Source organism: Rhinoderma darwinii, chromosome 8, assembly GCF_050947455.1.
Source record: "Rhinoderma darwinii isolate aRhiDar2 chromosome 8, aRhiDar2.hap1, whole genome shotgun sequence".
NCBI classification, from domain to species: domain Eukaryota; kingdom Metazoa; phylum Chordata; class Amphibia; order Anura; family Rhinodermatidae; genus Rhinoderma; species Rhinoderma darwinii.
Window position 1 is genome coordinate 105,761,387 of NC_134694.1, and position 23,072 is coordinate 105,784,458.

A 23,072-nucleotide genomic window follows, 5' to 3' on the forward strand; every position below is an offset into this window, starting at 1 on the left:
ACAACGGCTCAGTAGACAGTATCCCATGATCCGCTTAGATACAGCAGCTCAGTAGACAGTGTTACACGACAGGCTTACATACAGCGGCTCAGCAGACAGTATCCCACGAGAGGCTAAGATACAAGGGCTCAGTAGACAGTATCCCAAGAGAGGCTTAGATACAGTGGCTCAGTAGACAATGTTACACCAGAGGCTTAGATACAGCGGCTCAGTAGACAGTGTTACATGAGAGGCTTAGATACAGTGCTCAGTAGACAGTATCCCATGAGAGGCTTAGATAGTGGCTCAGTAGACAGTATCCCACGAGAGGCTTAGATACAGCGGCTCAGTAGACAATATTACACGAGAGGCTTAAATACAGCAGCTGAGTAGACAGTATCACTCAAGAGGATGAGATACAGTGGCTCAGCAGACAGTATCCATATACTTACCCTCCTCGCTCCTATCGGGTTATCTTCATCTCCGGCACAGCGCTGGGTTCTGACACCATTCAGCTTTAGGACGTTATGTGCACCAAGTATACAATTTACGGACACTGAACGGCGTCAGGACCCAGCACTGTGCCTGGAGCTGAAGAGGACCCGATTTAAGAGCGAGGACGGTAATTATATTCAGGAGTTATAGTAGTAACAGTGGCTTGTGTAGCTTCACCTATTAGGAACTACAGAGGTCCCAGTTACTTCAGTAACTGCTGACAGACAGTGTGCAGGGTCATGGGCAGCGGATTTTGCTGTGAGAATGTTGTTAATCCGCAAAAAATCCTTGCCAAAATCTACACGTGTCACACGCAAACTTTGCCACAGATTTGTTGCAAGTCCAATGCAAAGGGTGAAATCTGCTGTGGAACTCTGCAGCAATTCTGCAATATAAAAGGCATGTTGTGGATTAAAAAAATCTACAGCCTGCCCCGATTTCCACAGTATACTTGGGGTTTTAAACATATAAACATGAAAGTACACCATGTTCACTCAGCACGGCTTTGCCATAGGCAAAATACGGCTTAGATATTTTTTAGAAAAGTTTTGGCAGAAATCTGCATCTTAAAGGGAATCTGTTATCAGAAGTTCAATATTTTTTTTTACACTACTAATAACTTTATTAAACTTTTTTTTACACATCTTGTTAGCCCCCCTAGGGGACTTGAACCAGTGATCGTTAGGTCACTAGTACAATACACTGCAATACTAATGTATTGCAGTATATTGTCATTTGTACAGGCTTCTGTTAAGCCCTGCCAGAGGCAGAGCTTAACAGAGGCAGACAGAAGGCAGAACCGAGGTCCTTCATTAGGCCCCTGGGCTGCCATGACAACCATCGCGCCTCCCCCATTGTGAGGGCTCCGAAGAGATGTCGGAGGGGGTCGCCCCTCTTTTCAACACCTCCGATGCTGCGGTCGCAATTGACCGCAGCATTTGAGGAGTTAAACGGCCAGGAACAGCACGATCCCTGTTCTTGGACATTATTTCCGGGTGTCAGCTGTAATACACAGCTGACACCCTACTTTTCTATGACGCTTATCACGTATATGTATGTGATAATGCGTCAAGAGGTTAAATTAGTACAGGAGGGAATGAAGACAATGAGATGGAAAGGGGAAGCTGCTCCTTTATTTGTCCGGAGTGCTTGTGCCGTACACACTTAGATTTTGAAGAAATTTGAAAACAATGATCAGCCAAATGGTTGAAATTGACTTTCATTGTATGTGTATGAGCAGCTTTAGATACACAAAGAATAAACGATAACCAGAAAAGTGCACGTGTAACAAGCAAAATAAGTGATGTCGTTCTGTGACAAAAGAATTAAGCACAACTTTTTCTTTAAAAAAAATACCATACAAGCCTCATTAATAAAAAAAACATGAAAAAACAAAAAAGACATACGGATAAAAGGTAAGGTCCAACCTTTTAATTAACATGCAGTAATTACATATTTTGAGAATTATATTGTGCACTTTTACATTAATACAAGCATGACCAATCCTTAAAATAAAATGAAAAAATATATATATATTTTTTTTTTAGAAAATAAGTCTTTGCATTGATTATTTTTCAATCAATAGCCTTAAAAATTACAGCAGCCTTCATATTTTTTTTTTCTAGAACTTCTGGATTTCCTTTATGTGAGAAGTTTGTCCTTAACTCAGAAACGAGGGACAACATTCATCTGGTATGACTGAGGTCTTGAAGCATTGGTGTTCGGCTCTGGTCCTATGTTCAAATTCTTTCTGTCTATGGTGGGCTCCAAGGTAAACTTTTGCAGTATAGTGGTTAGAAAGAGGAAGAGCTCCATGCGAGCCAGGCCTTCTCCCATACACATTCGTTTGCCTGAGAAATCACAATGAGTATACACAATCAGAATAAGTCACGTTAAACTCAAAGAAATTGTCTGGTTTAGAAAACTAAATTTCAAATACCCTTTTTGGCAATTCTGAATAATTAGAGGAAGATGTCCCCCAATTGGCACTCCCATCTATACATTAAATTTCTAAAGGTACAATGTAATACTTAATAACGCCTGTGGAGGCGCTGCCAGTTCCATAGAAGATTACAGTGGATGCAGCTGTGATCAGTATATTGTTGGTAGAACTTAATGATCAATTTATCATGCTCATTGGGGTGGAATTTACAAGACTAGTATTTATTGTGCCAGTTTTAAACAGAAGTCTGCTGGAGTAAGTTCCTCCACATTTATTAAGGAGCATATACCTCTTCATGAATTTTGTGAAACTTGGGCTGGCCATACTCCACAAACGGAAAACTATACTGATTACCGCTATAATTTATGCCAATTTCTGAAATAAATTATAGTAAATCTGTTGAGGCATGGGTAACTCTACCCCTTCGCCCCACTTTTTGAAAAATGGTAATAGTGGCACAAAAACGTGAAAAGTCAAGGTTTTAGTGACAAAACTTGAAACTTTTTCAAACCAGAAAACTAGCGCAAATCGCTTAATAAATATACCCCATTGTCTGTATATGGTCCTAATGAAAACTGATATAGCAACCACCACCGTTATAAGGCCAATGATAACAGAATTTGTATTATATGTATATATTACATGCTCAGATATAGCATTGCCAAGGTTATACATACAGCAGAATTGAGTTAGTCACTTAGGATAATTTGACATAATGTCGCAATGTGTTAGAGCCTGTTCACATCACCACCGCCTGTGTTCCGTTGAGGGGTTCCGTCTGAGGTTTCCGTCGGGTTAACCCCTCAGCGGAAAGCAACGGAAACCTTAGCTTCCGTTTCCCAGTAGTTTCCATAGGACTGCAGGTTAACCTGACAAATTATCTTATCTCAATAGGTTAGAACATGACAAATTTAGCTTTGCTATAATTGTATTATGTGATGTTCCCCAATGTTCTGCATCACAGAGCATTCACATCAACTATTATCTTAATTTACCCCTATTAGGGATTGCCCTGTCTATTATGACATGTCAACAAAATGAACCTTTCTACTGTGGACAATAGCGGACAATAGCTTAGACCTGTTATTAGATGATGCTCATGCTCCATTTGCAGCTATGGCTCCATAAGAAACGTTAGATCAAGTATAAGTGTTTAATGTGATAGCTGAGCCTTATAATAATATGGGGTTTGTAAGTAAAGACAAAATACTGAATGCCTAAATCCGATCAATTTATGCTATTGGTCTTCCTAAACCCAGCCTAGATCCAACAACCACATCAAAATATCAGGGGATCAAAACATTTTCATACATCAAACCTCAGTCTAATATAAAGCTCAACCTCAGCCATAGTTGACAGATATCTATTCTAGTAAGCTGTGAATAATAATCATGTTCTCTTACCTGCAGAAAATGGCATGAATGCGTCACTTTTCTTAAAGGAGCCATTCTCATTAAGAAAGTGTCCAGGGTCAAACTCGTCTGGGTTCTTGAATTGTTTGGGATCTTTCAGAACAGAGGTCAGGACTGGAAACACCATGCTTCCCTGAAAATAAGTGCAGGAATTACCGGCATGTAGATCTTGCTAAATATAAAGGCAGCATAAAGTTTGGATAAAGTCCGGTCTGGTTAGTAGTTGATATGAAGAATGGAACAAAAAAAGTTGAGATGATCAGCGCACCTTCGGCATGTGATATCCCCTGAAGATAGTGTCTTTGAGGTACCATACTTAGCCATAAAGCCTACAGTCTGGTTATAAATGAGGGTAGTATGAGGGTTGGCAGAAAAAGTGCGGTATATCCGCCTGATTAGTAAACTTAAAAAATAGGAACATGTGAATAGCCGAGTCAAAAAGTTGAGAAGACCAGAATACCTTAGGAATGTGATATCCTCTGAAGGTTGTGTCCTTGCTGGTAGCATGGGGCAATCCTGTAGGAACGATATCAGCAAATCTCTGGATCTCGTGGATTACAGCTTCTGTGTAGGGCATTTTACTCTTGTCTTCTATTGATGGACATCGATCTTTGCCTATTACATTCTCAATCTCCTGGTGGATCTTCTCTGAAATTTATAAATTCCGAAAAAAGGGCATATTTTTCAGTCTAGTTTAACTTTATAATTGTATTGATTACAACGAGTGCAATTACAACAAAACGAATGATTAAAGTTTGTTAGAAGGTGGTAAATAAGGCCTAAATGAGGTTCTAATAAGTTAATATAAACAACTTAGACATAGCCCAATTTTTTCTATTTGAACTCTGTTGAAATTGAGCACATTGCTTCTAAATTATGAGACGGGGATGATGTTTTTCATTTGATGTGTATAGAAAAACTATGAGTTGGGGATGGTTGTCCTTATTCTCTGTTTTTAGCAAAAGAGAGGAACCGATAACATTGGTGGACATGGAGGATATTCGGGCATCAGAGTCGTAAGTATAATACTAATGTCTTCTTATGTGGCAGACAGGCCTTTAAACCCCCTCAGGCACCCTCCTGCACGTGACTTCTACCTCAGCACCACCTATAGCTTTGTCCCATTCCCACTAGGGAAAAAGGTCATGTGTTATTTATAAGGAAAATATTTTTTTTTTAAATGAATGAAAATTACCTTGTATTTCTGGATATTTCAAGAGTGTAAGAAAACCATATCTCAATGTTAAACTTGTAGTCTCTGTTCCAGCAAAGAATAGATCTAATATTGTTGCCTGTAGGTTTGTCTCATGAAATTCTGTGTCTGGATTCTTTTTTTCCTGAAAAATGTGAATTTATCTTTTTTTTTTTAATAATCAAAAATTGTCACAGCCCCATACACGATTTATAGATGTATCAGAAGTAAAAAAGAGAACAAAAAAACAAAACTGCTTTCTTGCACGAGGAAGCCAATAGAAGCGGTGCTTTTATCATCTAAAGGGGTTTTCCACGATCGGACAACTGATGACCTATCCACCAGATAGGTCATCAGTATATGATCGGTGCAGGTCCGATACCCGGACCCCGCACCGATCAGCTGATCCTGCTGCCTCCGGGCACCGGTTGTTTTGAACGGTATGCAGTAGTTGGAGCAGGAAGCAGATGGCTCCGACCACTGCATAGCGGCCTTTCTGCAGAGCTGCAGATCTGCTCCTATTTTGTGACCGGAGCCAGCTGCTTCCGGCATGGACGTCCAGTGCCCGGTGGCAGCCGGAGCAGCTGATCGGTGCAGGGTCCTGGTGTTGGACCCGCGCCGATCATATGCTGATTACCTATCCTATGGATAGTTCATCAGTTGTCTGATCATGGAAAACCCCTTTAATTTAAAAAAATAGTTTAAATTTGGTGGCTATAAATGTGTCACCCTAAAGTGCTTTTTTTTAAAAAAAACTAGTTTTATTGAACAATAAGCACAATACAGTTAGTATATCATTAAAGTTCTTTTTTAGTTTTGTAATAGGACTAAATGACCTGAGGTTCGAAGATTATCTACAAACGCACCTCTTCCACCCTCATGAGGAAGCAATCTATGAAGTCACGAGGGCAATTCTCATCCAGGGTTGCTTGGTGGCTGTTCATTTTCTCCTTAATAAAATATTTCAGCTTGTCCATAATTTTCAAGATACTCTGGTGAGGACCAGGAATGTAGGACATCAATGTTGGGAATATGTTAAAAAGCTATTGAAGGAAAAAGTAATTAAAAAAAACATAACATCAATCTTATTATGTTTTGAGTTGAGAGTCCTCGGTACTTGATACCTTTTGATGGCTAACCGAAAAGATGATGACAAATGGATTTCGAGACTACAGTACTTGGGAAGGTGCCTAATAAGGAGACCTAAGTAGTCTTGAAAGTTTACTATTTCTCATTATCTTTTCAGTTGGCCATTAAAAAATATCAGCTACCGAGGACTCTCAATTTTTATCTTTTCTATCTACTGGCTAAGACAGTACAAATATTTATTGTACAGTGATTGTGAGCGTCATATTTATTATATACATTGTATACTTCGATATTTTCCATGACTTTAAAGGATGAAGCCATCTTTGCAGCCAACTTATTTGTTTTGCTTTAATGCATCTAATATGAAAAAATGATGCAACTTTACAAATAGTCTTGATGAAAAAAATATTATCGTTTTCTCTCTACAGCTCCAATACAGGCCTATGTGTCTACATTGCTACAAAAAAACAAACAAACCATGTGGAGTCTGATCCTGCAATCATACTCTCTTCCATCTCTCTTGAAGGATCAGACTACACATGGTTTGTTTGTAGTCTGTTACCATGGAGACACACAGGTCTGCATAGTAGCTGTAGACACGAAGCAGTAGGAAATGTTTAATCAAAACTATCTGCTATAGTTGTGTACATGGCCTCTTGTCCCTGTGATCTGTCCGATGTTGGGATGACCACTAGGGAAATGAGAGTAAGAATACAGGAACATGTAAGGGATATAAAGAAAGCTGGAAAAATTGGCTGTGAGGATCTGGATAAAATTAACAAACTAAAACCCATTTCCAGGCATTTATCGATTGGTCATGTTTTATGGTGTTGCTATATTCTGCTAGTACTTTGTTACCTGTGTGGATAGTGTTCACATGTTCTAATTTGTTTCTCCGGGTTATATTGGCCTAGGGTTTGTTTATGCTATTGTATGTGGTTCGCACTTTGCACTTTAATATATATACATTTTTATTCACGTCAGCTTTTTCATGGGGTTTTATGGCCCACTCGGCCCCTCTTTTTATCAAAATAAGGATTATATTTCGGAGCGTTGTATCCCCGTGGATTTGTGTATTATATGTTTAGGTCACTGCACACCGGTCGTATCGATGTGTCTATATTATACTGTAATTTTGAAACAATTAGGTTTATTACACTAAAAAAAAAATTTTTTTTCTCTATATATGAATAGTTTTTGAGAATGTATTTTTTCACATATTTATTACAGGTGTAGTTATTATTACACTTTTTATTCATAGAGTGAGAGTGTGTATGCATGTCATCTGTATGTATATGGGTATGTATGGATGTATATATATACGTGTACGAGTTTGCATATGTATGTGTATATACTCCTATATTTATGTCTACATATACTTTTCACTTGTGCACGTGTGTTCACTATTTTTCACTTTTTATTTTTCCTGTGTATTACATAATGTATTTTGCACTAATGATTTGTTTTTTTTTTGTGACTAAGCATACAAGTTGGAACATGTAGGTTGACAACAATAGTTTTTAATATGCACTTATATGTATGGTCTATAGATACTCTCCTGTATTATGGTTTCTTAGCCATATACTCCATCAAATTGTGAGATTATGATATGCTGTTCCGTGTACTGTGGTCCCCTTACCACCACCATGTTGTTGTAACCTGTTTGTAATTTTAAGTCTTGATGGCCATTGTGTTTTTTACTCTGGAGAATAAAACTAAAAATCTTTTGTATGGTACACATGGTGTGCTATTAGGTTATTTTTGTATATACATGGTAGTATCTACATATATGTTTATAAGTATTGTATTTCTGTATTGATATATGTAGATGATTATACAGGTTTTTGGCCTCGATTGATATAGGTATTGATTTATCTGCTATATTTGCTTTATTTTATTGGCTTACTCAATGGCTTTTCTGTTACAATTCTGTGTGAAGGCTGCAGGCATCTCTAATGCTTGCCAAGTTGTCCAAACATCCAGCCATAGGTTTTTCCATACGTGTGCATTACTATATTACCCTTTCTGGCGGATTCATACCTTTTTCTGGTCCTTTATAATGGACACCAGGCAGTTTACCTTCAGTCATGGGATCGAAGCTTCCAAAGGTGGGGATACCCTGTCATTTTTTGTAAATTCATGTATTACATTGCCCCCATATTTCTTTTAAATATTTAGTAATATTTACCTGCCCTGAACGGGTGTTGAACAGCTGGAAAACATCGCTCACATATGACAAGAGAGCCAAGAATTTTTTGTCTTCGTAGTCATATCTTTCACCAAACACAACGGAGCAAATGACATTAGAAACAGCGAGTCGCAATATATATGTTGGGTCAATTGGAGAGTCTGATAGTAAATATAAGGAGGTGATCAGTCATTATCTTAACCACACAATATAACACAGACATTTGATAAATATGAACCAAGATTACTACACAGTTTTATCTCAGGCCTCATTAAGAAGGTCATTATGCAGCCACGTATTAGCGTCCACATTATGGCTGCAAGTCACGGCCTGACAGCAGGTCTAATGTTCTGAACTAGCAGCATTATAGATCCCTATGATGCTGTTAGTTTGGGTCATTAAACCCGGACTCAGGCCTCAAATTGCGGCCATACTGCAGAAGTTTAAATACGGCTACATTACAGCATGAGGCCCTATCGAGGGTATTTTGTTATGAAGTTAGGAGTACAGAGGTATAGTCTGGTGTCTCTGGTCAGCTCATTAGAGCTGGCCATACATATCAGTATAATGCTGGCCAAATCCACCGATTTCGGTATAATGTGTATGGTGGCAGCACTTTAGTCTGCCCTGTTTGCAGGTATTGGCGGAAATTCAACGTGCCCAATCCATTGTACTCCCAGGTTGAGCATACGTGTTTGTGAGACGATGGCTTTTAGCCAACAGCTATCCTCTATGTATGGCTGGCCTTAGAGTATGAGAAAAACATTTTTGGATCTCCACCCACCTTTGTCCTTTATAAATTTCTCAGCAAGACAATGGGCTTCCTCTTGAATTCTCTCTTCAATGCTCCTCTTTCCCATTCCAAAATTTCTCAAAGTTGTCAGAGAAAATCGACGAAGGATTTTCCATCTTTCTCCACTGCTTGCAATGACCCCTGCAAATTCATGCATCTGGTTTAATAGCTTCTAACTCAAATATATATCCAAAAATTAGGATAATATAAAAAGCTAAAGCACAATCTAGTCAGATACAAACATTTGTCTACATATCCAATTCTTTATATTCTCATCCATAGTGGGCACCTTATAGGAGCTAGCAGGGTTAAAGGGGCTTGTTTGGCTGTTTCCGCAACTTTCTTATACACTGTGTGGTTTTAAGTCCTCACCATTTTCAAGATCTCTGCTTGCTTTATTCAACTGATTTAGGTGACCTAAGCAAGCTCTGATACACTTAACATGTTCTTTACACCTGTGTCAGTAAATAGGAAATGTTTCTATTCATTAACTGGAAACACAGCTTTTGAAAATGTTGCAGAATGAAAACACATTGGGGCATAATTCTTGGGCTCATGTGGTGCTCCACATTTATTAACTGTTTTAAAAACGTTTTAAACTTTACAAGTGGGCGTGGTTCAAAAAGTGGTGTGCACCAAACTGCGCCAACAAATTGGTCTAAAGTAAGCCAAACAACTACTGGCATAAAGTTAGAAAAAAGTGTCGAATGATACCACAACTTTATCATACAGCATGAGCCACGGTGTTAAATTTGGTGCATCCAGTCCAGTTCTAAAATTAAGACAATAATATAAAATCTGCCCCAATGTGTATCAAAAAGTTGCAGAACATTTATTTCTTAATTGACAAGCTTTATTTATTTATTTTAAATCAAGTAAATTTTTATTAGACTTTTTTTTTACTTGTTTTACAGTACAATCAAAAGACATCATATCCTTCCCACCACCCTAACCCACAACAACATCATATCCCAGTAATTCATTGAGGTCATACAGAAAGTCCCTTTGAAGAGATGCTGTAGTAAAATCAATAAACATACATCGACATATAACAGTAACATCTCTAATAGGATATCGCACAATTTTATAAGAGAAGTGGAAAAAGCATCCCGATAGCTAAAGAGCGAGAGAACCGACCATCCAGTCCTTCCGAGCGTACACTGCACATCATACACCGACAAGGACAACTCCACAAACACAAGATGTAGATATTATTATTATTATTATTATTATTAACACCCCTATTCGAAAACTGCCCTAGACATCATGCCAATGATCAGCTGTGTGTATCCAACCTCCCAGCCCATAAATCCTTGAATATGCGATGAGTGCCCCTTTTAATATAAATATGCTTCTCAAGAGAAATGATCCAATTTATTTTAGAAATAAACTCTGGCGGAGAATTATCTTACTAATGTTGCTTTCCTGGCCATGTATAGCATACGACCAACAACTAGCTTAGGACCCTCAGTCAATAAGGAATGTTTTACATATCCTAGGACTCATAAGAATGGATTTTGGGACAGGGAAATATGATGAATTTCCCCAATAACGGAAGCGTTTTGGATATCGCCACATAAGATGTATAAGGTCAGCTCTGGGCACCTTCCAGCGGTTACATAGTGGTGAGTCTCGAGCCTAGATTTTAAATGAAGACTCTGAGTTCCGGTACCTCAATAAACCAGATAGATATGGTAAAGTGTGTGAACTTCGCTAAGAGACAACCTGGGAATAACCTCTAACACCTCATTCCATTGCGTTTCCTTAATAAGTACCAGGTCACCCTCCCATTTTTTCCTTAAATTAAAGGAGAATTTTCACAAAAATGTATCCAATAGATAGCTATACAAAATTGAGATTACCCGTGAGGAGTTAGAGAGGCCGATCATTTCCATAGCCGAATTAGTGGAGACCTGTATGGGCTTAGAAGGGACTTCTGCATTGAGAGCATATCTCACCTATTGGTATTTATAAAACTGATTAGAAAAAATAGCATATTCCGGCTAAATTTGGGAAAAGTGCTTAATATCAGTCCCAAATATAAGGGGAGATGTACAACTTTATCCTAACTGCTGCCAACATTCAAACCCACTTAATTGAACTGGTTCGCGACTGCCGACTGTATATATACGGCAGGCGGTCAAGGTCCTTATAACCACCGTCATAGTAGATCTACGGCGCAGGTTTTTGCTGTCTGTCTGAGCAATTTGGCAACAAAATGTCAGGAGCCCGGCAGTCAGTTACTGAAGATAGTCACCATACCAGGGCTGATTTCCACTGTAACTAACGCAGCTATGCAGCCAAAACTGTTCATTGTCAGTTTGTGAGTTGAATTCAGTAAGAGACAAGTAGGGCCGACTCCAGGTTTATGTGGGCCTCTGAGCGACGCAGATTAGTGGGCCACTTTGCAGGAGAACTCAAGGTGGCAGAAAAACTTCAGTTCGTACCCTATATAGAAGTTAGGCTCTGTTTATGTCCCCATATAGAAGTTAGGCCCCCAGTTTGTGCCCCCATTCATTTAGTGCCTTCTGTAGATAGTGCCACAGTGCCCACTATAGGTAGTGCCATACAGTCCCCCTCGTAGGCAGTGCCACACAGCCCCCCTTGTAGGTAGTGCCACACATCCCCCCTCATAGGTGGTGCCCCACAGCCCCACACTCTCTGTAGGTAGTGCCCCACAGCCCCCCATCCCTGTAGGCAGGGCCCCACAGCCACCCTCTCTGTAGGTAGTGTCCCACAGCTCCCCTCCCTGTAGGTAGCACCATTGGGGCTTCATATAGGAGTGGAATCCCCAGTCAGAGTGTTGCTGATGCTCTGGCTGGGGATTCATTTCCTGGAGGAGCCTTGGATTCCTCTCTTGGAGGAGCCCCTGACGTCACTGTCCATATATGGACAGTGAGGTTGGGGTTTCCTCTAGGAGCGGAATCCCCGGCCAGAGCGTCAGCAACACACTGGCCCGGGTATTCCGCTCCAGGAGGAGCCCCTGTCACTATCCATATATGAACAGTTACGCCAGGGGCTCCTCCAGGAGCAGAGTCAACTCTCTGGCCAGGGATTCCACTCCAGGTGGAGCCCCTGACTACACTGTCCATATATGGACAGTGACATCAGGGACTCCCTCCAGGAGCGGAATCCCCGGCCAGAGCGTCGTCAATGCTCTGGCCGGGGATTCCACTCCTGCTGGAGCCATGATGGCAGCGTCAGCACCCGGCGTCCAAGTGGGCCCCCCCAAGGGTAGTGGGGCACTTGCCCGGGTTTGGCGCCAGCCCTGGAAACAAGCCTGTGTGATGATTTGTACAGTCAGGGCCTCACAGCTGAAGACTAGGCCTTAGGCTTCCGGCCTGGCTTAGCAACATTGGCAGCTAGCATTACTGCGTATGTTTAAATATCTGCACCTTTCTGATAGCAACTGCAGAAAATACAAGATATATGTGTACCACTCAGTTAGCAATGGCATATTAGAAGAATCGCTATTCAAAAAATTGCATTAAAGAAACGTGCTACAGTCAAGAGAAAACTTGAAATTTGGGTAACTTTGCTCTAGCTCAGTCAGCCCATTATTGAAAGACTGACTTGTAAGATTGTGCAGCTCCATCTGGGAAGCGTTCCGCAATTTGCTGACAAGTAAAGAAACAGTGAGTTATCTGTTCATTTGCACCTCAGTCTCCTGCCTATCATTTGCAATGCACCATCAAGGGCATCCCACCTTCCACCAGCCAGGAGACATTTACACAAGGTGTGCCTCGGGGGAATAACTACCAACATCATCTAAGTTCAACCCCCTCATCACTGTGCCAGCCCTAGAATTGTGGAAGGTCTAGTAAAATCGGTCACCGTGACCAGACCGTGATAGAGGACTACTACTCCTAACAACCTGCCTGCCAGCTGTCCCACTGGGTCAAACCGCACTCCCCCTGTGTTTCTGCATAACTTCGGCATCGTGAACAAGATACATCACCTCTGCCTTTGTAAGAGACTTTAGTGAAATTCTGCCTACAGAGGGAACAAGTTGATGTTTTGAGAGACTTACTGATGATTACCGGCCAAATAATAGGGGTCTCCAAAAACAGACATAAATCTAAGTGTGCCTGAAAGAGACTTTGCTCAGTTCCAGTCTAAAAGGTGTTAATCTGCCACATTAACTCAACCAGCCGCGGCAGCTCTCCTATATCTGTAGCACCATATATTATGCCACTATCAATGCCTTATTACTTTGGGGCTCCATGGCTCCCCGATTACAGACTTTACTTCATTCCGGCACAAAAGAGGTTAATCCGCCAAATTGGGAAAATTGAAAGAGACTTTGTGCTTTCAAACTGATGTTGCAATGCTGCAGTATGATTTGTGTTTCCATGTGTGCCTGCTGGATAGAGACTGTTTATTGCTGCAAGACCTTGTGCGTGCATATAAAGAACTTTGCCCTTACTGTGCAATGATTGCTGCACAGAGAAAGTTGTTACCAACTCTGGAGATGCTGCCTAGCAACCAAGGGTACCCAAATGCTGCAGAACCCGTAAGTGGAACAAAAGTTCCTACCTATAGTTTCAGTGGGGACAAAGAAACCAGCTGGAATCACCTGAAGTACATAGGTGCCGCCATCTTGGAGAAGCCCAAAATCAGTGTTACAGCTACTGTTACAGAGATGGACAAAGAGGTTCCAGTCCCAGAACAGTGAGTACTTCTGGGAAAACATTACAATCCAGCCAATTTTGGATAAAATGTAGTAATTAAAAACGATACATCTCAGCTGCTCAAAAGACCACATCTACTGTGACGTTACCAGCGACATCTTCAAAAATGGCAGTACAGCTGTGGAGATTTTTCATCTTGAGCTTTATATCTGTGAGTAAATACTGTGGTCATGTCTGACATTAGATAATGAATGGATAATGGGATAATGAACCGTGGGTCTCCTACATCTGTAGCACCATATGTGATGCCACTATCAATGCCTTATTACTTTGGGGAGAGGCACAGAACCTGAAACTCTTTAAAGAGAAAATGCATGCTATGTTCCGTCTGTATCCAGTTTCAACGGGATAGGGTGCGTGCGCACGCTCGTGCCCGGCCTTAAGGGGCACATGAAAATATTCATTAATTGGCCCATGATCACCGTGGACTATAAGAAGGGCCCTGCACTTTACTCCTTGCCTGAGCGTTGTTACGTTTACCCATGTTAGGGGGGATTCAGATGAGCGCGATTTGCGCGCGTGCAGGCCGCGTATTTTCTGCGCATCACGCACAGCACTATAGAAGTCAATGAGGCAGTTCAAATAGTGCGTGATTCTTGCGCAGCGTTTGTTCGCTGCGTACTATACGCGACCGGTTCAAAAACTCTGCGTATTTCACGCATCACGCACCCATTGAAGTCAATGGGTGCGTGAAAATCACGCGCACCACACGGAAGCACTTCCATGGGACGAGCGTGATTCGCGCAACAGCAGTGAAAAGGATGAATGAAAACCGAAAAGCACCACGTGCTTTTCTGTTTCCGAACATCCAAACGGAGTGTCTTTGCGATGAGCGAAGCCGGACAAGCGTACCGAACTTCACCGGGTTCGGGCAAACTCGTTTTGGCCGATCCCGGCAAAAAAATTATCGGTACGCGACGTCAGGAGATAGTCACTGTCCATGGTGCTGAAAGAGTTAAACTGTTTCAGCACCATGGACAGTGACTTGCGATCCCAAAATACATTAACCTGTAAAAAAAAACCGAAGTTCTAACTTACCGATTACTCCTGTCTCCTTCCTGCAGTCCGACCTCCCGGGATGACACTTCAGTTCAAGTGACAGCTCCAGCCAATCACAGGCCAAGCACAGGCTGCAGCCAATCACAGGCTGCAGCGGTCACTTGGACTGCTGCGTCATCCAGGGAGGTGGGGCCCGATGTCAAGAGAGGCGCGTCACCAAGGACGCGTCACCAAGGACGCGTCACCAAGGCAACGGCCGGGAAGTTCTCGGTAAGTAGGAACTTTATCTTTTTTTTTTACAGGTTTTTCGCTGTTGTGTTCGGCATTCACTGTCGAGGGTGCTGAAAGATTTAGCTCTTTCAGCACCTTGGACAGTGACGGGCGTCGACAAGCCTCATCTCTATGATGCCGGCTGCGCGAAAATCACGCAGCCGCGCATCAGACACGCATGACACACGCAGCTGTCAAATGGTTTTTGCGCTCGCAAAACGCTGCGTTGTTTGCGCGCGCAAAAACGCAACGTTCGTGTGAATCTCCCCTTAGTCTTAGCAAATGGTCCCTTAGTGTTATCTTGTTCCTGTTGTTCCCATGCCCTGCTACCTGTATCCCGTGCTATATTTGTTATTTGTTCCTGTGCTTTAGACTGTTGGAGTCGTGTTGTGCCACCTGTCACGCCTGTTGATATACACCACGTCTGGTGTCTGCTAGTTCATCTGTGCCAAACCTCCATTACTGTCTGATTTTCTTTATTTTGTTGACCAAAGAGATCCATTTTATAACATACAGGGTACATAAGACAAAGCATATTGCATATTTAAAGTAAAGAATCCAACAGTAAGTGTAAACACAGCATATATACATTGTTATACACCGGTGGATATACACTATCATTCCCGCATAGACTGTCTGGTTTATTAAAGGTACTCTTATACTAGGACTGTTGTCTGGCCCGCTGCTACTCCGCTACGGCGGTGCGGCCTAGTGGGTCCACATACCCACGTATCGTGACATTTAGTATTACAGATATCACAACTCCGACCAGAGATTTCTGGTCTGTATACAGCATTATAAAATAATTAATATTGAAATGATAAAAATTGATCAATTACTGTTATTTTAGTCATGTACTTAATCGACTTACCAAAATCCTTAGAAAAAAACTCTCCTGATCCTGTGTCTCCTCTATCGCTAAACGCGTCGCTACGGTCCACCAACGCTTCCTTCACAGCATCGTACCCGATCAGTACTATCGTACGAATGTTTGCTAAGTAGAGGGTATAGACAGGTCCATACGTCTCACTCAGCTAGAGAGAAATAGAAAATATAAAACAATACGTTTGTTTAACTTAGTCCGGACTTATTCAAGAGTATTATTGGTCGGAGCAGAAACTGTATATGCAAAGATTTGGATCGCGTCCTGGGAGATCCGGAAAGCATTTCCCAGAATTCTGTAGAAAAGGCTTCCCTGATGTCACAGGATAAGATATGACTCCGTCCTTGCCTCTATCTATATGGCTCCTGCACCGACCCGTAATACGCTTGTGTGAACATAAACATTAGCTCAAGTCTCAGATTCTTTCAAATTATCGACCAATATATTCATAGCATATTCTATTGTAGTCTTTAAAGGCGCACATTTTTTTATGGTTTAGTACTGCCAGTCACTACAGGAGTCAGAACTCGCCGGCTGGACTGTGGCTTCCTGGTAACTTGGTTACCCTTTTGTGTACTCTGGGACTTGTGGTTACACTGAATTCTGGCCCATTAAGGTTTGTCCGCACACAACGGAATTGTAGCAGAAAATTTCTGCAGCATTTCCGTTGATAGACGCAGACTTTCCGCTGCGGCAAAAACGCACCATTTCCTGCTTTTTTTATGACAGGAAATGGTGCGTATTTTGTGGCGTTTTTCACAATGCTGGGAGATGGTGACGGTCTGAAAAGTACGCACCGCAGGTCAATTTATGCTCGGAATTTTTAGGCAGCGTGTGGATGAGATTTGGTAAATTACACCCACTTTGCTGCTACTGTATTCTGCTGCGTTTTTTCCATCTGAAATTCCGGACGGAAAAAACGTGGCAATTCCGCAGCTTAGTGCTTCACTGTTGGTTTTGTATTACTTATAATGCAGACTAATCGCATAATAGCATGAGGCTATGTTCACACGCAAAACGAAAACCGGCTGTAAAATGCGGAGCTGTTTTCAAGGGAAAACAACCTCTGATTTTCAGTCGCTTTTTAAGCATCAAACTATTTTTGATGCGTTTATTGCGGCCATTTTTGGAGCTGTTTTTCAATTGACACACTGAAAAACGGCTCCAAAAATGGATCAAGAAGTGATGTGCATGTCTTTTTATGGGGCATTTTTTTTTACGAGCCGTTTTTCCCATTGAAATCAACGGGCTAATGTTTGGAGGCGTTCAGCTTCCGTTTTTTCAGCCCTTTTTCAGTGGGGTTTACGGCCTGAAAAACGGCTGAAATTAAGCCGTGTGAACATACCCTAACACTACACACCTGGTATGAACTTCTTTGTCTTTTGTGTCTGAACAGGTACATATACCGCTGTGTAGTTTATATATAGCAATCTATAGTCAGGTTTTTTCTTGAGGAGTATCATCCTTTGTAACATAGGGGTCCCACGCTGTTCCTAAAATTGTCTCTGTGGAATCTCTTTGAAATTTTGCATTAACTCCTCAGAAAGATTCTTTTTAAAATTGTTATATACTTAAAATCTTCACTAATTCTTCTAGCTCATTTTTGGAAATCCCCTAACGAGTCCCGCGTGGGATGAAATGTGTTGGGATAATGCGTAGACATATGTAGGGATTGTGTAGTATAGGGTGAGGGCCCCCAAGGGCCACTTTCCTATTTAGGGTTAAACAGGTCTGAATATCTGCCCTGTTTTTCTCTCAGTCTTAGGCTCCCTGCACACGACCATGCCTGCAATCACGGTCTGTGATTACGGGCACGGCCGGCCGCGGACAGCCACCCGCATTTGCAGGCCATGCTTTTCTCGGCACGGACACCTCCCCGTAAATATAGGTGGCCGTGGGCAATAGAAATTAATGGGTCCATAATTACGGATCGTAATTAAGGATGAATTCTATGGTCATGGATTATGCATTTGATCTCTTTGCTGTGCACACTACTGTTTTACTGCTAGTGGATATTTTATGGTTTCTTCCAGTTACCTCCACACTGGAGGTCTCCGCATACCGTTTATTTTTTGTTTGTCCTGTGAGTTTATACACCTGATTTTAGGGGTAATTATTAAAGGCTACATTTTATAGTAGTTACCTATGCTTTTTTCGTATTTAAATTATAGGTGTTATATAAGATTTGAAAATAAACAAGGTTTCTCCAAAAAGAGCGCCACTCTTGTTCGTGGGCTGTGTCTGGTATTGCAGCTCAGCTCCATTTGCTTGTTTACAGCAATACCATGCACAGCCAATGCACTAGCGTGGCGTTATTTCTGGAGGAACACAGCCATGTTTTTCTTATCTTGTACAAACCTTTTAACAACGTAATTTTATTAAACTCTTTTGATATTAACTGGTTGCCGACACAGGACGAGAATGCTCACATTTTTTTTATAATAAATAAACTTTTTAAAATATAAGTCCCAAAACATGAAATAATATAGACATATTTGGTATCGCCACGACCGTAACAACCTGAACAACAAATGTATAACATTATTTATGATGATCGGTGTATGGTGTAAAAAAAAAAAAAATTAAAACTGCTGCGGAACTGCTTTTTTTTTGCATTTTCGCCAAAATAAAAATTGATAGAAATTAAACGATAATGTATTTGTACCAAAAAATGTTACCTACATAAAGTACAACTCGTCCAGCAAAAAACAAAGTCTCATACAACTACGTCGTACAAAAAATAAAAGAGTTATGAGCGTCGGGATGCAAAGAGGGAAATATAAAAAAATTGTTCTGTCCTCAAAGCCAAAATTGTCCGTGTCCTTAAGGAGTTAAAGAAGTTTATGTAATGCTTAATCTCTCCCTGTGGTGGCGCTACAGAGACATTGAGTAATTACTGCTGTGTTTTCCACATATTACAGCTGATCGCACTGTTTCCAGCAGTGGGTCACCTTGTTATCAGCTTATTGCCTGGGGACGTTCTAAGAAAAAGGATTGTCCAAAGCGGAAAAACCCTTTAAATTTTGACAGTGAAACTAAATCTGATATACTGCGTTATAATATCCACTGTAAACATATTTACATATATTCTACATCAGTTCCCTAATATACCGGACATCAGGATTTCTCCATTCCCAGACAGGACCAATGTCCGAACAGAACAGGACATCAGTGGTGACATCCAATTCCCCTCTTTTACCCGGTGAGTTTGTCCGCAGTATATAGGCTGCTGTTTATGGCTGTCTGTTTTAAAGCCAATTGAACAGCAGTCACAGACTGTCATAAAGTAACTTGTATATGATAACGGACTTATAAAGAACCTATTATCTTACATTGCCAATTACTAGATCACCACTGATATTTTGATATCAGATAATCAGAATTACCCATAATATAACGGTAAGATCACCAGATATAAAGCTACAATTGTACTTACCTTAACTAAAGACTGTGGAAGTTCTGAGGTGCTGATCTGAAAGACATTCCCCAGGCCAGGTAGAGGTGTAGGTCCTGGGGGTAGGTCCTTCTGTTTGACCCTACCCCACCATTTAATAAGATAAATTAGGAGAGTGACTCCAGTAACCAGGAGAAGGGTCGCTGCAATATTCAGAGCCATCCTGCGCCCCAGTGACTACAGCTCTGTCTGTACTATGTCCCCGTGTCCTTATATATGACCCAACACAGGGCAACTTTCCAGATAACATGTGACTATGGGAACATTCTGGGTGTGTTTAGAGTCGCTGCAGATTTACAGTTGTATTGCACAATGCATAATAATTATTAATATATATTTATAATCACCCCTGGTTGCAGGATGACAGCAAGTCACGTTGCTTCTCCCAGATGTCCTTTCCAGCTGGATGCCAGGTTCTGTATACCCAAATACTGGTTCTGGGAGCAGCACAATGCAAGCTCTTTGAATCCATACATTATTTTCTTAGAAACAGCACCACTCTTGTCCATAGGCTTTATCTGGTACTGCAGCTCAGCCCAATTCATTTGGTAGATCACAGAGTCATGTGACAGCTAAGCTACTCCCAGTCTAGGAAAGGTTGGAAAATTGGAAATTCTGCATCATGTGACCTTGATATTTTTTTATTTATACATATCTATTCTATAATTATCAAGCCTGATCTTCACTGATGTCTTGAAGGTTGTAAAATGATGGCGTTTTTTTTTCAAGGTCGATTATTTTATTCTGTTTTACTGTTTGAGTCGTTTGGAAATTACCAAATGTAGATTATAAACTATTGACAAATGGACAACTTTTTGATAATAAATGTAGAATTCAGATGGGGTGTAGTCAGATAGATCGCTGGCTTTATATATTGCTCTATTGGCACTTGATCTTAAGGGCATGTTCATAAATGCCCTAAAAAACGGCTAAAAATACGGAGGCTGGACACGGCCCATTGATTTCAATGGGAAAAACGGCGTTCCTCTCCGATGGGGCGTTTTTTTTACGCAGCTGTTTGAAAAAATGGCCCGTAAAAAAAACGGCTCGTAAAAAGAAGTGCATGTCAGTTTTGGAGCAGTTTTTCATTTTCTCAATAGAAAAGCCGCTCCAAAAATGGCCGTAAAAAACGCATCAAAAAACACTTGACGCTTAAAAAACGGCTGAAAATCAGAGGCTGTTTTCCCTTGAAAACAGCTCTGTATTTTACAGCCGTTTTTAGTCTAGTGTGTGAACATACCCTTAAGAGTAAACTAAGTTGACTTCTGATAATGCGTGGAAGCTTGTTGATCAAATAATTCTCCTGGTGCGAACAATATAGTGGTTTTTTTTTTCATAGTGTAATGATTTAAACAAAACAAAACATCAGTTTCATGTCTTCTCTTTTGGCATACCTCCCCACAATTTAATTCCAAACACAACTGAACTGCATAAAAACGCCCCATTTTTTGCTCCACCTCTTTGTTGTCCGGTTCCAACCAAAATAGGGAAAGTTGGGAGGTTGACATATTGTATAAAGTAGAATTAAAATGTTACCTGCTGATATATTTTTTAGGATCGGTATACTTACTATAAGGCCTCATTTACACGAGCGTATTATACGCGCGTGCGACGCGCGTGCTTTTCACGCGTGTCGTACGCACCTATAATAGTCTATGGGGCTGTTTAGACGATGCGTGAATTTTGCGCTGCGTGAGTGCGTTGCGTAAAACTCACGACATGTTCTATATTCTTGCGTTTTTCACGCAACACGCACCCATTGACTTCAATGGGTGCGTGAAAACAACGCATGCCACACGGACGGTCCTGCGTTGCATGCGCGAAAATCACGCAAGAGCTGTCAAAAGGATGAATGTAAACAGAAAAGCACCACGTGCTTTTCTGGTTACAAACATCCAAACGGAGTGTCAATTTAGAGATGAGCGCACCGAACTTCACCGGGTTCGGCCGAACTCGTTTTGACCGAACCCGGCAAAAAATGTTCGGGTACGCGACGTCAGGAGACAGTCACTGCCCACGGTGCTGAAAGACTTAAACTGTTTCAGCACCATGGACAGTGACTTTCGATCACAAAATACATATACGTGTAAAAAAAAACAGAAGTTCGGACTTACCGATAAGTCCCGGCTCCTTCCTCCAGTCCGACCTCCCGGGATGACAATTAAGGCCAAGTGACAGCTGCAGCCAATCACAGGCCAAGCACAGGCTGCAGCCAATCACAGGCCAAGCACAGGCTGCAGCCAATCACAGGCTGCAGCGGTCTCATGGCCTGCCGCGTCATCCTGGGAGGTGGGGCCGGATGACAAGAGAGGGACGCGTCACCAAGGCAACGGCCGGGAGACCGGACTGGAGGAAGCAGGCAGTTCATGGTAAGTTTGAAAGTCTTTTTTTATTCACAGGTTGGTGTATATTGTGATCGGCAGTCACTGTCGAGGGTGCTGAAAGAGTTACTGCCGATCAGTTAGCTCTTTCAGCACCTTGGACAGTGACGGGCGTTGACTAGCCTCATCTCTATGATGGCGGCTGCGCGAAAATCACGCAGCCGCGCATCATACACGGATGACACACGGAGCTGTCAATTGCCTTTTGCGCACGCAAAACGCAGCGTTTTTTTGCGCGCGCAAAACGCACACGCTCGTGTAAATGAGGCCTAAGACAGTATTTTTCCCTTATTTTCTTCATGTAAATATTACTTTGATACGCACCATCTACCTAAACATTGCTGCAGACCGAGTACACTTCCTCAAGACAACAGTATTGCATAATGCCCTTGCCACACTGCAAAAATTGTTCAGGCACGGCTTGAGGAACATGATAGAAAGTTCAAGGTGTTGACTTGACTTCTGATTTCCCCAGATCTCAATACAATCTGGCATCTGTGGGATGTGCTGGAAACAAATCTGATCCACGGAGGCCCCACCTCACAACTTGCAGGAGTTAAAGGATCTGCTGCTAATGTCTTGGTGCCAGATACCACAGGACACCTTCAGAGGTCTTGTGGAGTCCATGCCTCAACGGATCAGAGCTGTTTTGGCGGCAAGAGAGAGAAAAATACTAGGCAGGTAGTTCTAATCTTATGGCTCTTAAGTCCCTTTTACACCAGCCAATTACAGGGCAAACAAACTTTCACAGAACGCTTGTTCCCGATAATTGTCCTGTGTAAACAGGGCAACGATGAGCCAATGAAGGAGCAAACGCTCCTTGATCGGCTGATTGTATTGTTTCAAATGCCGAAACTATTATCGTTGTCGGCAGCACATCTCCCTGTGTAAACAGGGTGATGCGCTGCCTATGGGGACGAGCGATCGGAGTAATGAGCGCTCATTCCCATACTAGCTCCTTGTGAATGTAGCAAACGAGTTCCGATCAACGAGCTGTCTCATTAATAGGTGCTCGTTGACATGGCCCATTTCAGGCCGTGCAATGCGACAGATTTATAACAAGAGCGCTGTCTGTGGGTCATTGCAAGGTGTTGGGCCTCGTACCTTGCCCCCCCCCATTTCCTTGATTAAGACTTTCCCCAACCCCCATTTTCCCCTTAATTACATTTTTAAAAAAGGAGATAAAAAAATAGAAATAAAAAACTATGCTCATCTCACCGCTCCTCTTAACTTGACCCCTCCAGGTCTCCTCAGCATGACGCGGCTCATACAACATACTGACATCGGGTAGCGTCAGGGCGTTG

General features: G+C 41.7%; 1 protein-coding gene across 1 annotated transcript; it reads right to left on the minus strand.

Annotated features, from left to right (window-relative positions):
• Positions 1-1,890: 1,890 nt before the first annotated feature.
• LOC142659729 (cytochrome P450 2C8-like) lies at positions 1,891-19,581 on the minus strand. The gene is made up of 9 exons (XM_075836155.1): positions 19,370-19,581; positions 15,922-16,084; positions 9,082-9,231; positions 8,298-8,458; positions 5,887-6,063; positions 5,024-5,165; positions 4,289-4,476; positions 3,820-3,961; positions 1,891-2,324 (listed from the first exon to the last, which is right to left on the minus strand). Exons 1-9 carry the CDS (start codon positions 19,547-19,549, stop codon positions 2,140-2,142), a joined length of 1,488 nt encoding a protein of 495 aa, XP_075692270.1. The 5' UTR covers positions 19,550-19,581; the 3' UTR covers positions 1,891-2,139.
• Between the last annotated feature and the right edge of the window lie 3,491 nt (positions 19,582-23,072).